This window comes from Equus przewalskii, chromosome 4 (assembly GCF_037783145.1).
Source record: "Equus przewalskii isolate Varuska chromosome 4, EquPr2, whole genome shotgun sequence".
Lineage (NCBI taxonomy): Eukaryota > Metazoa > Chordata > Mammalia > Perissodactyla > Equidae > Equus > Equus przewalskii.
The window spans coordinates 95953573-95971434 of NC_091834.1; the positions used below are offsets into that span (position 1 = coordinate 95953573).

The 17862-nt window shown below is 41.8% G+C and overlaps 1 protein-coding gene across 1 annotated transcript; it reads left to right on the forward strand.

Moving 5' to 3' along the window:
- The first annotated feature begins 4899 nt into the window (after nt 1–4899).
- Nucleotides 4900–5838, forward strand: TAS2R40 (taste 2 receptor member 40). The gene has a single exon (XM_008537947.2). It carries the CDS (start codon nt 4900–4902, stop codon nt 5836–5838), a length of 939 nt encoding a protein of 312 aa, XP_008536169.2.
- The last annotated feature ends 12024 nt before the right edge of the window (nt 5839–17862 follow it).

The window sequence follows — 17862 nt, forward strand, 5'->3', positions numbered from 1 at the left end:
TTGCAGGTGGTGAGCTCTGTGTCCATGACATGTTCCATTTTTAACTTCTAGCAGAAAGCAATTCCTGCTGAAGGAAACAAATGAGTGGATGTAAAGTCTGTGTCCTTACATAACCTGCCACATGGAACTTCAGTTTTATTGCAAGTCCAATATTAACACCATCTATCCCAGGAACATCATCTATATTAAATTGTTCGAAAGTTTCCTCTATTACAAAAATTAATTTCTTAGTTACTTCCTAGTGTGGTGCCTGTCATGGGCACACTGTCCAAAATATTTTTAGGCATATAAAAATTCTCAAACTCAGTGAATAAATAGAGCTAATTATTACATCTAAGTATTACTAAATATGTATCCATCAGCTGCAATAGCGAATGTCACGATGTTTAAAAATTGTCACACAATTTATCTTTAATTTCCTAGACATATTTCCAGTACACTGAACAACAGTATTTCTGGTTACACTTACATTCACACGTGCTTATATTTTTTCAGGACACACAATTTCTACTACATGCAATAGACACTCTTTTACAAATTGCTATCTGTGAAGAAATTGATGTCCTAGACAGATTTTTCACTTATACAAAACTGCTTATTTTATAAGCAACCAAAACAAACCTTGTTGACATTTCAATTCTCTTTGCAGTTCATTAGATTTTCATCACACATCTTTTCCACATCCCTGGTCTTTGTTCTTACAGTGATTTGTTTCATAAGGGCATCTAGGCCATTTTCTTTAATCATATCCTTTGCCAAATAAGCACATAGGAATGGTCTTTAATTTACAAAGTGGAACATATGATCTTCTAGGTCCGTCGTCTTCTCCTTTCTTCTCAGACAGATAGGAGAAATATTTTGCTTTTCTAACACTATACAGTGGATGTGACTTTCACAAGCCAGAAACTCAGTTTTGCAAAATACTATGATTATTTTATATAATTCAACCTCTCGATCTGGTCCCCTTCTACCTGATGGAAGAAAATGTCCTTTTAGTCTTCAGGAAGTCATTCAGTCACTTCTACAAGGATGCTGAGTGGCACTGTTCCTGCTGGCCCAGAATTGACCCTAAAGCCCATACTCTAAACCATGAAGGAAGTATCCCTAAAGGGCAGTGGTTCTCAACACCCCCACACTCCCTATTAGAATTGTAATGGGAAGCTTTGGGAATGCCAATGCCTCACTTTTCTCCAGAACAATTACTCAGAATCTTTGAGGGTGGAATATAGGTATTGATTTTTTTAAAGCCCTTCAGGTAATTCAGGCAATTCTAGTATGTAGAGAGGGTTGAGAAGGACAGATCTAAAGAAAGCAGCGAAGAACTGAGGCTAGATACCTACCTGCAAAGCTTACCAAGAGGTGGCAATACCAGCCCTACCAACACCACCCATGGTCCCAACAGCAACCCTCCACCTAAGTCTATACCGATAAAAAGATGAGCAGAGGGGCCAGCCCAGTGGCACAGTGGTTAAGTTCATGCTCTCCGCTTCAGTGGCCTGGGGTTCACAGGTTCCAATCCTGGCTGCCAGCCTAGCACCGCTTGTCAAGCCACTCTGTGGCAGCATCCCACATAAAATAGAGGAAGAATGGCATTCATGTTAGCTCAGGGACAGTCTTCCTCAAGCGAAAAGAGGAAGATTGGCAACAGATGTTAGCTCAGGGCCAATCTTCCTCACACACACACACACAAAAAGACAAGCAGAGGGAGAGAGGGTGAGGAGTGACTAGAGTTATGTGCAGTACACTGGAGAGCTGCCACAGAGCCCTTTCACGGCACAGCCAGCATACGATGCCTGGCCCCCAGAGTCACCCATAACCAGATGGCATTGGCCAGGGAAGCAGCAGCAACCACAAGGTAGCACATTTACCACAGCAGCCAGTCAAATAAAGAGACTGTCATCTATGCCCTCTCTCCCACGCCAGTGCCCTGGAGAGCCAGGGCTGAAGAGGGAGGGACGGACGTCCCAGAGCCCACGCTGTCCCCGTCCAATTCGAGCAGATGAGGTCTCAGCTCAAACTGTGCTTGGGGAAAAGGGAACAGGTAAGGTTTAAACCAAATAAGAAACTAAATTGGACTGTTAAGTACCAAAAAAGACTAGAAAAGATTAAACTTGCCCAAGATATCACTATGGGATGGGGAAGGGAGATGCAACAGCACAGAGCTGAGCACTATGATTGAAGGGGAAAATCTTGTTCATGTTTATCCCACTCACTGAGTTGACATTGCTCCACAAACCAATTATACTTTAGTGTTTTCTCAGTCATACCAGACTTAAACACTATAATTACAAGATTTTCTCAGGGTTTCTCCTTCCGACCTCTCTGAGGGAACATCTGTGATCCCTGGGATCAAACAGAGCCTTGGAGGGAGGCAGGGGGGAGTCTATTCCATGGCCATTGCTCTGACCTTGCATTGGCTTCATCTGAGCCCAAGCTCACAAAGCCTCCTTGATACGACCACCAGACTCCTTTGGAATCCATTAACTCCCTCAGCACATTTCCAGACCCCTTTTGTGAGCACAAGGAAGCTTTAGTAGCTCTCCCAAGTGTGGATGGGCTGCGGGCTCAGGAGCAATCTTGCAGCCCACCTCTGCCTTTGACACCCCCATGCAGCCATGAGTGGTGGGCCAATATGTGGGGCCCCTTTCAGAAATGCTTCCCTTCTCTAACTCTTTCCTCACTCTTCCCCAACTTGGAAAAGCATTTGCTAGTCTGCATGGTGGTGCTTGAGAGAGAAGTGAAAGGAAAATGGTTCCCATAATCATATATTCTTCCAATCTGTTCTATCCTACCCCTAGACCAAAGCTTTTGAACTTAAAAACCAAGAATTTGTAAACTTTGGTGTTGCGTCCCCCCACGAGAATTTCCCTAAAATAAAGGTGGCTCATTCTAGCTCCCCCAGTGAGGAAGGAATACAGAATAAGAAATGAATTGACCCCACATCCCTATAAATATGCCACATGCTCACCAGACCCCACTGCTCTTGTCTCTTAAAATTAGAGAAAAATGGAAATGAACATCAACAGAAGATGGTACCCGAACAGTAGAAATTAACAATTATGTGCAAGAAATTTGGAGAGATATTATTTGCTACAAACTTGCATAAGTTGGGACAAAATAAACAAAAAAATGAGTTTGGCTCTTTTAAATATGTGAAAGCTGCTGACAAATATACTACTCTCCTCTATTAGCAGAAGTAACAGAAATTAGTGACTCTCTTACCAAAGATGCAGAACTTGTCAACGAATCTTCTTGTTTCCCGTTTCTGCCTATTACAAATAAAGCTATTATGGACATTCTTGTACAAGTCTATGTGTTGACCAGGACTTTTCATTTCTCTAAACAACGCTTTCTTAATTTTGCAATATATTGCTTTGGTGCTATTTCTATACAAATATGATTTAATAAGACAATTTTATAATAAAAATAAATCTTTGATTACTTGAAATAAATTAATTTGTGGGTGGAGAAATCTATTTTTATCATCCCTCCATTTATATTATAAAAATTATAATAAGGCAAGCACACTGGCACGAGGCCTCAGGGTCAAGAAGACACTAGGAATCGGTGGATACTATAACAAATTGAAAAGTGCATACTTACCTTGTTTTAAATGGGCAGCCACTATTCCACTTCAACCAATTCACCATGCAGATACAATATTGCCATGTCTACTAATTTTCCAAGAGAAGACAGATTTTTTTGTGTGCATCTATGCAATCTCCTAAATTTAAATGTTGGGCAATAAAAAAAATTAAGCACTAGTGGACTAATGCTGTCCAATATTAGACATTACAAGATAAAATACAACTGCAGGCCAGATTTGGCCTAAGACATTGGTTTCTAGCTAAGGCTTTGGTTCTCAATCCTGGCTATGAGCAATATGACCTTTCAGCTTTTTAAAAATACAGCATACCTGGTTTATCTCAGATTCTCCTTTACTAGATCAGCAATGAGTCCTGGGCATCTATCTCAGATTCTGATTCACTGGGTGAAGAATGAGTCCTGGGCATCTATATATTTTTTTAAAGTGCCAGAGCTCATTCTGTTTCACAGCCAGGGTTAAGAAGTAGGAAATTAAATTTCAAATCACAGTGTTTGGCCACATTTTCCAACTTCAACATCGTGTTTCAAACACTCTGAAGCCTTCCCAGACTAACTCTACCTGATTCTGAGCTCAAGTAGTGATGGGGATATCAGTAAATTATAATTGGTGATAAAGACAGAAACAATGAAAATGTGACTGTCGAGTCTTTCTTGTCTCTAATTCCCTGAAATGGCATCCAATTTTGGCTTTTTGTGTACTATTTGAGGACATTATAATATCTGTCCTTGGTGGAAGAAACTGATTCTAAGTCAAAGACATTCATGTATGAGCTGATAGGAATTTCTTATTCACAAACACACCAACCGAAGGAATGAAAACTCTCCCAAAATAAGAGAGATAATAAAGGAAGGAGGAGAAGGCAGTTCAAAGAAGCTGTATGCATTTTTACAGATAATTTAGCAGATAACAGGTCTTGTGAGACTGTAGGACTCGAGGGAGGTAAGATCCCTAGCCTGGGATTCTTGCTCTGTCAGGTGAATGTGGACTTAAAGTAAATATGGTAAGAAGGTGCTGGGATAGGAGGCTGTCTCACATTTTTTCCAATGGGCTTGTGAAGGCCCAAGACAAATGAGTATGAAAAATAGAGACAGCCAGTAACCAGATCCTCTCATCATTTGTATTTCAAGCCTCTAACTTGTAGTCATGTGACAAGCAAATGAAGACAAATTGGAAATAACCATTAACTGGGGGTGAGGGGGGGAATTATAATAACATTGAGTGAGGGTCAGAAGATTGCAGAGCATATACTAACATTTCTTGGCGTGGACACCTGAAAGTCAGGACCAAAGAGAATGGCGACAGTGAACACAGATGCCATGGATAAAGACACGTCCAGGTTTAAAATCATCTTTACCTTGCTGGTCTCCGGAATAGAGTGCACCATTGGCATCGTTGGGAATGGCTTCATCACAGCTATCTACGGGGCGGAGTGGGCCAGAGGCAAAAGACTACCCATTGGTGACCGCATCCTTTTGATGCTGAGCTTTTCCAGGCTCTTGCTACAGATCTGGATGATGCTGGAGAATACTTACAGTCTACTATTGCGGGTCATTTATACCCAAAACACAGTGTATAAACTTTTCAAAGTCATCATCATGTTTCTGAACTATTCCAACCTCTGGCTTGCTGCCTGGCTCAATGTCTTCTATTGTCTTAGAATTGCAAGCTTTACTCATCCTTTGTTCTCCATGATGAAGAGGAAAATCATGGTGCTGATGCCTTGGCTTCTAAGGCTGTCACTCCTCATCTCTTTATGCTTCAGCTTTCCCTTCTTTAAAGATATCTTCACTGTGTATGTGAATAGTTCCATTCCTATCCCCTCCTCCAACTCCACTGAGAAAAAATACTTCACTGAGACCAATGTCTTCAATCTGATTCTTCTTTATTATCTGGGGATCCTCATTCCTCTGATCATGTTCATCCTTGCAGCCACCCTGCTGATCATCTCTCTCAAGAGACACACCCTACACATGGAAAGCAATGCCACTGGCTTCAGGGACCCCAGCATGGAAGCTCACATGGGGGCCATCAAAGCTATCAGCTACTTTCTCATTCTCTACACTTTCAATGCAGTTGCTCTATTTCTTTCTATGTCCAACATCTTTAATGCCGACAGTTCCTGGAATATTTTGTGCAAAATCATCATGGCTGCCTACCCAGCTGGCCACTCAGTGCTACTGATCTTGGGAAATCCTGGGCTGAGAAGGGCCTGGAAGAGGTTTCAGAACTGAGTTCATCTTTACCTATAAGGGCAGACTCTATAAGGAACCCACAGAGTACTACAGGTCCAGCCAGCTCTGCCTTTTCCTCCCTAGACTTCTCTCCTCACCCATCTTTTCTCCCCTAATCTTGCTCTGACACTTCTCCTCAGGTAACTGGATCCTTTCATGAATGTGAAGCTGAATTTTTAACTTGAGATCTTAGGCAGAAGTAGCTAAGCAACTCTAAGACAGATTGATGAAAGCTCCTTGATCTATGCTCATTCATATCCTACCCTGAGCTCCTCTCCACTTTGTCCTCCCCGGAGCCTAAAGGAGAGGGTGACTGGACATCTCCGTTTGCCTAGGATGATCTCTGTTTGTTCCTATTGTCACTGAGCAACCTTTAATTCTCAAGGATATCTTGGTCTGGATGAAAAATTATATGGTCACTTTGTTTTTTCTTTTGGCTTTTAGGTAATATGACAAGTTTTTAAATTATTTTATTTATTTTTTAATTGAAGAATAGTTGACATACAATATCCTCATTAGCTTCAGGTGTACATCATAGTGATTTGATACTCGATATTTATACACACCCTTCTTAAGGCACCCTACTATCCCACAGTTAAGAAAAAAGAGGGCTAGTGATGAATCCTACAGAGGAAAGGGATTCAGGACAGAAAGGCTCACCAAAATTACCAAGTGTTGCAGAGGTTTCAGGAAAATGAAAAGTGAAGAAAAAGGCTATGGGCTTGACTAAATGGAGGCCACGTGCCCTATTAGTGGAGTGATGGGGTGGCATTCAGATTACAGGAGTTTCCAGGGAAGGTAATGAAGACAGTGAGGGAGTTTGTAAAGGCCAATAATTTCGGGAGGTTGTTTGGAGATAAAGATGAAATACAGGGTGGCAGGTGGATAAGCGGATGGTCGATTGATGCTTTATTTTTCCAAATGAGAGTGGAGAAAGTGAGAAGAGAGGAAGGGAAGAATGAAGGAAAAAAAGTGACCTGTGCCAGAAGCAGAAAGGATAGAAAGAGGCCAGAGTAAAGGATCATCTATTTTGTTTTTCTCCTGACTCTGTGACAATGCAAGTGGCACCTGTGCCTCTGGCTATACCCGTTTTGGGTCACCTCAAGGGCAGCCTACTTTGGAGTGGCTCTTTGAGAAGAAGGAAACATTGTCACTTCATTGTCACTCTTCAGAATGATACTGTCAGCACTGCCTCAAAGGGCTGTTCACCAAATAGGAGACCCCACCCCCCAGATACCTTGGAACTGGAAAGTTAGGAATTTGAGGTTTCCTTGTATTTGGTATTTTTAAAATCAAAATTACTGAGGAAAATATGAAAAGAATGATACTGATCATACCAAGCTTAAGGAGCTCCCAAACGAAAATGTAAGATCAGCAGCACAGACTAAACTCTGAGCTCCTAGCTCTTGAGCACATATTTCAGAGAGAGTCCCTTACATCCATAAACTGCGAAAAATCACACACATGTGCACACACACTCACCCACAGACATCCCTTTATAGTTCAGACAGCTTGGGGCTTATTTAACCAGAAAGGAAAATGTTTATGAAAACACCCTACTTTGATAGTTTTCCTAAAAGATATTTATTCATATGAATATTTAAGGTTGATATAGTTGTTAAAGTAAGATAAATTAGATTTTGAGGTTTCATTCTAATTCCTAAAGAATAGAGAAACACATTTTTTTCCAAATAATATATGCAAACACACTCACTGAGCGTACTCTAATACGTCACAAATAAAAACAGACAATTGATTTAAAGTCATCATTTCATTAATGTGAACCATGCCAAGATAACTGGATAAACCCTCTCTGTGCTTATTACAAAGAAATATTATCTCATTGTTTGCAAGAGCCGAAGACAGCAGAAAGCTAACAAGGATGAGGACACGCTTATCAATAATGTACGCTGCCCTACCTTCAACCAGACAAAGTTCTCTCCAGCTCTCCCTTCCTCCTTCCCGCTCTCCCTTCCTTCCTTTTTGTTTCTTGCTTTGAAACCCACCTAAACTTCCAGAATGGGCCAGAATACCTTGTCTTCAAACTGGTTGTCTCTAGACAGAAATCAGAAGTCCTAAAGAATCCATTTTGCAAACTCTATGTGACACCCCTGTCCCTGAGAGAGACTGAAAGTTATGGTGTGAAGGATTCCTTTACCTACAAAGTCACACTGGACACTCACCCTCTATGTGGAGCAGCTAAGGTGATTTTGGTTGCCAAGGGACTCCAGTCTGGAAGGCCCAGTTCAGGGCAGGTGTCTCAAAGCTGGTCAAGTCCTTACAAAGGAATACTAGACTAGCAGCCAGGGCCAATCTAAGGGCTGGGATTTGAGGGGAACCAGATTATCCCACAGTCCAGCATGATCTTCCCTTCCAACTACCTCCTTGTCTGCTATATTCAGCCGTGGTCCCTGTTTTGCTTTGAGCTTGGTCTGTAAGAATTTTCTTTTATTATTCTCTCAGGAGTTCTTTACTTTGGGCTCCTAGGACAGAAACAGCTGTTGAATGAGGGAAAAGAAACTACAAGTTCAATCAACCAGCAAGGAGTTTTGAGTTGGGGGAGGGGAGCAGAAACCAAGCACAGACATCAGAAGCAATCATGGCAGGAAGGGAAGGAAGAGACATCGAGTGAGAGGGAGCCCTCCCATCCCACTGCTGTTTCCTACTTCCCTCTGGAGAGAAATGGGATCCTTAGAGGAGAGGTGGGAGGAATGGAAATTTCTTACCTACTCAGAAAGATTGGTTTGTAGGAGAAGGAGGGAGGATAAACAAGCTGGGAGCCAGTCCTCAATGTGTGAAGTCTGAGGGAGCTTTCTAGGAGTTGACGCAGACTCTAATATGGGAGAGGTGAAAGTTGGAGGGAGATGCTCATCTCCGTGTCCTCTGGGAGGAGGTACCATGTTATGCAGTTAGAAGTTTCTGTTGGTAGCAGGAGGATGGAAACATTTTGGAGCCCGGGACATGGCCTGGAGGGGCAGGCCTGGGCACAAAGCAGCAGCAGACAGCACAAGCGGTTGGTGGGGGGTGGGGAGGGGGGGAGTGGAAGGCCAGGGCAGAAGGAAGCAGGACGCGGAAGGTGTGAAGGTGTTGAGTGCTGAAGACAAACTTGGCCAGTCCCAGTTGGGAGAAGCACTCAATTTATAGCTCCTGCCTGAGCCTTTGGGGATTATCCCTGCAAGCAACAAAACAGAAAGTCTCCCAAGAGCTCTCCAGAGGACCATTTCTGGGTGGGACCCTTCACAGTTCAGGGTGCGGTACGGCAAAGGAGCTCTGTGTCTGCGAAGTTAGCCTATCAACCAGCCTCGCTGGGGGAAAAGTGGATTTGTTTTAAGTTTCTGTTTTGTCTCTCATTTGGTTTTCCTTATGTCTTTAGTCAAGTGTCTTTTGAATGTTCTGCCCTTTCTCAGTTGTGTCAGGAGAACATAAGAGAAAAGGGGTTTTGAAGACAGTCCAAAAAGAAAAAGAATCAACAATCCCCTGGGTCTGGTTTGGTTTGACTGTGGCAGCAGCAGCAAGATGGGATCCAAGGAAAGAATTCCGAGGTGGATGTTAAGGGAAAAATCTCATCTCAGGTAGCTGTGCCCACCTGCCCCACCTTACCTCCTCCCTCCTGCCATGCAGTCTCTGGAGTCAAGATGATTTAAGTGTGGGTCCTGGCTCTGCTACTTACTCATGTGTGACATAGGCATGTTATTGCATCTCTCTGAACTTCAGTTTCTGTATCTGTAAAATGGGAATGACAATAGTAATAATAATACCTTCCTTCTAGGATTATCTATCTCATCCTAAGAAATGAGTGAGACAAAACACACTATCTGACCCAGAGTCAGCTCTCAGTAAATGTTAGCTGTTAATATTCTAAAGGTAAGGGATGTGAGGCTGAGAGGCAGGGTGTCTAGAATGAGGATATTCAAAGCAGGCCAGATGTGAAAAGGCCTCAGCCCAGACTGCGCCGGATGCAGCGAGCTGGGCCCCCACTGTAGACTAGAGGGCAGAACATGGCTCAATCCATAGCCGCTCAATCATCTTAGGGAGGGAGGGGTGTGAGTAGGGGGTGCCCTGAAGTATTCAACTCCTGTACCCTCTTCTAGCAACGTCAGAAAGACATCTAGTATGCTAGGGTTTAACCCCCTGGAGATTATTCAAGTGCCTATTTTGAACAAAGCAGGGCAGTAGGTCAGAGGTCAACAAACTTTCTGTCAAGGGCCACAGAGTAAATATTTTAAGCTTTGTGGGTCGCGTGTAGTCCTTGTCACAGGTACTCAACTCTTCTGTTGTAGCACAAAAGCCACCAGAGACAACATGTAAATGAATGGACGTGGTTGTGTTCCAACAAAATTTTATTTATGGACACTGAAATGTGAACTTCATATAACTTTCACATGTCATAAAATATTCTTTTGATTTATTTTTCAACCATTTAAACATTCGAAAAGCATTCTTAACTCATGGGCTCTACAAAAACAGGCGGTAGCTCGGATCTGACCCCCAAGCCGCAGTTTGCTGACCCTGCACTGGGTACTTTCTCCAGCCCGCAGAGGCACTGAAACCCGCCACCAAACTCCAGTTACCTTCACTGTAAACCAGAGACACTTATCATGACAATTTTTGCCTTGTTTGAACATTGCAACTTCTTGAATAATTTTGCCACTTTCAATTTCTCCAGCTTTCATCTACCCATTTGCAATCCCTAAAACACAGTCCTTTAGTTCTTAGTAAAAAACAACTGATGCCTTAGTCCCCTCTCTCTCACCACCACGATGCTGTTAAGGACTGACACAGGGCCCTAAATGTATTTTTATCTGAAGCTTTAAAAGATACCACCTGAAGCTATTCAGTAGACAACAAGGAGTAAAAATTGGTAACGAGGTTCCTACAGGGTCCTTGGGAAGGTTTTGAAGGTGAAGTTTCTAGCTCTGAAATGATCACGCTCCCACAAACTCCCGCTGTCAGACTGGACACGAAGCTGCGGCTCTCTTCACAGATCTGATCCAGTGGGGTGATGTTTCTATTTTCGTATTCTTTTCAGATGGCTAAGTAACTGGCTGGTTTATTACACGATGATGGGAAATGCCTAGAGTCACTGTAGCACATGAGAAGAACCTAGACTTTGTTGTCAAAGATCTAGATTTGAGTCCGCACTCTGGGTGATCTTTGGAAAGTCACTAAACCTCTCGTAGCCTCAGTTTCTCCATCTGGAAAACAGAGATGATCATCATATCCACTTCACAGGGTTGTTCTGAGGTTCAAAGGAAATAATATATATGTGCATAATAAACAATAAACCACTACACAAAGATGAGTGTGTTTGTTCATTCAGCAAAAGTGTACTGAGGCTGTTGGCTATGCACTGAACTAGATGCTGAGAACGCAAACGTTAACTCGAGAAAAATTTCGTGCTCCAAGAGCTCAAAGGCTGGGAAAGAACAACTCATTAAATTACAATGTGGAAAATACTTCAGTGGAGGTCTATGTACTCTGTGGTCAGAGATGTACCTCAAACCTCAAATATTCACAATTAAAACTTCTCTCCAAAAAAATTTAAATCCTAATCTTTCTGTTTTATTTCCTTCTGAGGCAGAGAGAGGGGAACTTAGGACAGAACCCTTTTCTCTCAGTATCCACTGGACCAATCAGGAAAGATTAGGGCCAGAAGAATTGTTCCACTGAGCATCCTTAGAGATCCCTATCAGAGCCTGAGCATGCAAAAGAGAAAAGGGTCCCATTACATCCAGCCCTCCCTAGGGAAAGCAGCTGTTTGCATCTCCTGCCTAGAGCCCTCAGAGACTGCAAATAAATCTGTGGCTTATTCAAACCAGATGCTGGATAATAAATTATGGCTGGTGGCCCTGAGTGCAGCTGGGACCAGGAGTGATAGATATGCTTAGCAGGGAGAGGGTAGCAACTCGACTTGGAGAAAAATGTCTTGGAAAACTCAGACCAGCCCTTTGGAGGTTGTGTCTATACAGGGCCCTGCAGCCACTCTCCACCATTTCCTCACAGCCACGACCAGTCTCCCCCAGGAACAATGGTGTATCTGCCAGGAGGATTCTATGGGAGCATGGTTGAGAGAAACTGGATTTTGTATCCTACAATGAAGTTAGAGATAGGAGGAACCATGGCTTACCTCCTACCTCTACCCCTTACTTCCTGCCCCGCTGCCCCAATTCCCTCTCTCACAGCAGACCCATCCAGATGCCCCACCCCACTTGAGCAGGGAGATGGGTGGAGATAGCAATAGGGAATAAATAAAGTCAAAGGTAAGCTCTGGCCATAAAGTGACTGAGGTACAAGAAAGGAAAGGCTACGTGACTTTGTGGGTCTCTGGTTGAGCTGTATCTGAGAGGACAGAGCAACGCTCCAGTGAGTCAGCACCCAGACAACCTTGGTGAGTAAACCCCATTATCCAAGCTGCAAACAGAGAATATACAGCCCAGGATCTGCTCTCCACACTGTCTGATGCAGCCTTCTGACAAAAGAAAAGCACCCACTATCACAGCAGAAGACTCTAACTCATCCTTCTATTCCCCAAAACCCCTGGCCCAGGACCTCATTCACAGTGCAGCATAACAAAGGCCAAGTGGACCACATAGATCAATTAATTAAGATTAGTAAGATGAGCAAGTAGGGTGAAATTACGTGCTGTGGAGTACACTATATTAGCTATATGTTTATATTTATACTTTTGACTACGATTTCTTCAACTTTACTTCTTTCTGGGGAAGAGAGAGATTTATTTTAATATAATAAAAATTAAATATCTCCAAATATTGAAACAGATTGCTTTAACCTTCTTGTGACTAAATCAACTTGCTAAATGATGAAAATGCCTTTGTCTTTGCAATTTACCTTCTCATGAATTATTTAACTAATTAATTCATGCATCCGTATTCTAATATCTAAAAGTATGATTTACATGTTTGGCCCTGCTTATATTACTTGTACCTGATGGCAGAAGTCTTTGTTTCCAAGGCTACGTACATAACTGAAGAAGATGTCTGGCAAGTCCCAATCTGAAGAAATCATTCTCAAAAGTCAGACCTATGGCCTGAATCTCCATCCTCTCTGGTCCCCCGGGGCATGGGGCGATGTTGACTACCCCCTCCTTTCTCTCCACCTTTGGCTTCTGTATCTGTTCAGCTGCCTAGTTTTTCTCTTGTTTCCTTATCCATCAAGACCCCTTCAAACATATAACTTACTCGCAATTTGTACACTGTATCTGTTGCCATCGCTAAGGTGACCAACCATCCAGGTTTTAAAACTGAAAGTTCCGCATCTCAGAAAAACCCTGGGTCCTGGGCAAACCGGAAGAGCTGGTCACCCCAGCACCACCCACATAACTAAGGCTACATTCATATTTCAAGTATTACTTTCATCCAGAGCCATAATATTCACTCTAGTTCCATTCCTGTATGAGCAGACATACACACACTTGAACTTCACATACATATACACATACGTACACACACATGACCTGCTTAAAATCCCCCAATAGCTTCCGTTACCCGGAGACCTTCAGATGGGCATGCAAAGCCCTCCACGCTGCATCTCAAGTCTATCTTTTCTGACAGATCTTGATGCTTTATTTTATTCACTCTACTGAATATAATCATTTAAAGGACCTAATGGCCTGGTTCCCTTTTTAAATTTTAATTATGGAAAATTTCAAACATAACACAAAAGTAGAGAAAATAGTACAATGATCCCCTATGTATCTCAGCCTCAACAACCATCAACATTTTGCTAGTACTGTCTATTGAAGGCTTTTGAGGAGGATGATTATGTTTCAAATATTTCTGGTAGCTTTAGCCCAAAAGATTTTGTGGGTTCTTCTGATTCAAGCTAAAGTTTTAGTTCCTGGTAAGACTGACTAGGTGCCAATATACACCTCTGAAACACACAATATCTGAAGTACACCAAAATATACATCATTCTGGTAAAGATCTCTATATTTTCCCCTAATTCAACTTTGATGATTTCTTAGTTATGGATCATTTGGATGCACGAGATAGAAATCAACTCAAAGAGGCTAAAGTAAAATGTGGAATTATTAAAATGATTCAGGGGCTCTCATGGAACCCCATTCAGGCATTTTTAGGAAATATGGCTGGACTTCATGACAACTAGAAAACCAGCAGGGAATTTCCCTTCCCTCCTCCCCACTCCTCTCTCCCTCTCTATCCAGCTGTCACTAAACAGCTCATACTTCTATGTCTCTCTGCACATCTGTTCCAGGCTCCTCTCTTCATCACCTTCCACTGGAAGGAGATTCCTTACCCCTTATAATTCCAGCTTGCCTGTAGTTTGATATTGCCATGGCTCCAAATCTAAACGAACTTATAGCCCCGTATTGAATACTATGTTTTCTGTGACTTTTAGTTCAAATTCCCAGGGGATAATCTAGCACAGCTTGAGTTAGGGGTTGACCTCTGCTCTAAAGAATTATAGCTAGGGGATCAGACGATAAAATTTTTGCATCTATTCCTGCCTAAGGGACGATGGAGGCATTTCCCAAAAAAGTGGGGGAGGACACACGGGCTAGAACTCCAAACATATCTTTCCTCCCATAAATTCTGTGAGGAATAAACCTCAGGTGTGTTCTTCTTACACATTGTAACATAAATGCAGGTTGATGGTGATTATGCTTGTAGTAATAATATCTCTCTAAGCGGTTGTTTCCTGAATAAAGTCAACAAGAATAAAGGTCTTCTCCCAATTACGTGTGTATATGTGAGTGTGCATGTGTGTGTGCAGGTGCACACGCAAAAGGATTTAGGAAGTTGTAGCAGCTTTGCGTCATTTCCCCTAAACGCCATGGCTGTTCTGTTTCTGATTGATTCCCTTCAAACTGGCGTACACGTGTTAGTTCTCTGAATTTTAACTCTTCAAATTCTCCTTTGCTCATTCCAACAATCGTCAAGTAGGTCCTGCTGTATTTAGCTTACATGATTCCTCTAAAAATGGTTCTGTTTGTTTTTCCTGACTCATCTGTCTCTTTGGCCATTTTTAACATGTGCTTTGCAACATACCCTGCACCTCTTTTGCTTTCTTTCCTCAGAAAGAGTTGAGCAACGTCACACTATTCTTCGATAAGTCTTTGTTCATTTTAGGTTCTACATTAGTCATAAACGACCTGTTTCTGTTCTAATACAAAAAATCAAAAAGAAAAGTCTTAAGATCTCTTTATCCTGTTTTTTTTTTCAAAAACTAGGCTTTAATTACTTTCTAAATCTCTTTTCCAACTTCACTAAGAAAGCTTAGAGTTGTGTCTCTGAATTCTCAGTCTTTCTTACCCAGGGTGTGTCGGCAAACCAGCTCTCTGGGAAAAAAGAAAAAAGAGAGAAAGAAAGAAAAAAGCCCTGATGCGTAGAATTTTTGATTTCTGTTGTGTAAATACTCCCACCATGATGGGATTTGAACTACCAATATGATGTCACTGAATGGAATTTGGGAAGAGATGCACACCATTCACACTATCTAGCTGGCAGGAGTCAACTCCAGCATACCACTCCCTCTTCTTCTCAGGCAAAATAGCAAAAATTTTGAACCTATCGATTCTAGAGTCATATACTCTAGATTTCAATGGAGTATTAGCTCTGTGACCTTGGGCAAGTTGCTTAACTCCTCTGAGCCTCAATTTAATTTCTTCATATGTAAAATTGAGGTAATAAATATCTCTGTCTCATGAGGTTATTGCTATAATGTGCAAAATTCTTGGAATAGTGCCTAACTTATTGTAAGCCCTATAAAGTGTTGCCTAGCGTTATTTAGGACTGAAGATCAAATGGTGGTGTCTGCATTTATTGCCGCTAGATGGCATCCTCCTCATTTCTGTAGCACAAACCTTTTCTGCAGAGGTATTTGCAACTCAATACTCAACAAATCACTAATTTGAGTATATGAATTGATAAATAAATGGCAAGCAATAGAATATATTGGGGTATATGAGGAAACCATTTGGTGTAAAACTAAATTGGCCTGTCCTTGTTTTTCCAAAAGGGTCTGACTTGGCCATTGAGCATGCTTTGTATATTTGCTTAAGTTATTTACCATGTTCCAAAGACAAGAACAATGCCCTTTAAGATAATGAAAGATGTAACTTCCCCCACCTCCCCTTTCCTTAAGGATATGCATCTCTTCCTAGGCTAGGGATTGACTGCTGACCTGCCGACCACTCAGCTCAAGACCACAGACCTGCTACCTGCTGTGTTCATTAATTACTGTGTGAATCACTGTGCCAGCTAGGCAGTCTCGTGACTGTTGTAAAAGGGACATGCCAATCATATGCGATACACGCTCTTTGACAATATATAACCTCTCCATACACCCCCACTTTGGAGTGCTCCATTCCTTTTTGAAAGGACTCTCCTGGGTTACATGGTCCTCAGATCTGGCTCATAATAAACTCATCCCAATTTTGATTTATAGATTGGTTATGGATTATTTTCATCAAGAGAATTAACAGACATTTTTTCTCCTTCTTTCATCTCTCAGTTTAGGCTCCATATTTCCCTTTGAAACTCCCTTAGGAACCCAGCTTTTGACCCCCATCACTTCTAAAGCTCTATGTAGAGGCTAATCTCAATCAAAAGTTGCTAATCTTATTCAGTAATTATAAGAATTAAAACAGAAGTCAAGTTGTCCCTGTTACAGAAGAGATCAACTCCCTGATCTTTGCTCTCCTCATCTCTCCTCTTGCTCAAAAGAAGACACAATGGCTCCAAATGTGACCTCCATTATCACATGACTTGTTTCCCTGGACAGTCACCGAAAGGAGAGCATAAATCAGTTTATCAATGGATCAGTTCTATAAATATTTATTGAGCTACTGTATATGCGAGATACCATGCCAGTTAAAAAGGATATGGAGGTAAATAAGAATCATATAGAAGCAAGGAATTTGCTTATCAATAAATCTAGTAGATCTTTCCAGAAATAAAATATGAATTTTTTGATGAGCCCAACAACTTACTCCAACATAGAAGAATAGAGGTCCTTGAATAGCTAATATCTCTACCAGACATTAAGGCATTCTACTGAGTTATAGTTAGACCAATAGAACAGGACAATAAAAATAGACTTATTGGGGCCGGCCCGGTGGTGCAGTGGTTAAGTTCGCACGTTCCACTTCAGTGGTCCAGGGTTCGCCGGTTCGGATCCCAGATGCAGACCTACGCACTGCTTGTCAAGCCATGCTGTGGCAGGTGTCCACATATAAAGTAGAGGAGGATGGGTGCAGATGTTAACTCAGGGCCGGTCTTCCTCAGCAAAAGGAGGATTGGTGGTGGATGTTAGCTCAGGGCTAATCTTTCCCCCTACCCCCCCAAAAATAGACTCATTTATCCATGGGAACTTAAGATATGATAAAAGTGAACCATATCTAAGTGGGCAAAGGATAGATCACTTATTAAATGGTACTGGGAATGGGGCTCACTGTTTGGAGAAAAAGTTGGATCCCTTCCTTTTACTTTATACAAAGGTAAATCCAAATTGATAAAAAACCTAAATGTGGAAGATAAGTTTACAAAATTAACAGAAACAATATAGAATAACTTTGTGACTAAAAGGTAGGGAATGGATTATTAAACAAGACCTCAAAAGCTCAAAAATTGATTGGCGTTCCACTCAATGAAAGGCACAGATGAGAGTCAGGGAGAAGACATTTACAACATCTAAAAGCTACAAGAGACCACTAGCTAGACTACACAAGGAAGACTGCCACACACACACATACACACACAAACACAAATAGGCAGAGGAAACTCAAATGGCCAACAAACAGAAGTGTTCATCTTCACCTGTAACCAGAAACTAAATTAAAACAATAAAATACTATTTCACATTCATCAGAATAACCCAAAATTACCAAGTGTCAGTGAGGATGTTGGTGCTGCTGGCCAGAATGTGAAATTGTACCATTATTCTGGAGAGCAATCTGTCAGTACTGGATGAAATAAATTATTTATGTATGCTTTGACACAGAGATCCGCTCCTGGGGACATCCCCAAGAGAAACCCTAGCATA

Bases quoted from the DNA above. Each gene is read 5' to 3' on its own strand.
- TAS2R40 (XM_008537947.2), top strand. From the start codon at position 4,900: ATGGCGACAGTGAACACAGATGCCATGGATAAAGACACGTCCAGGTTT.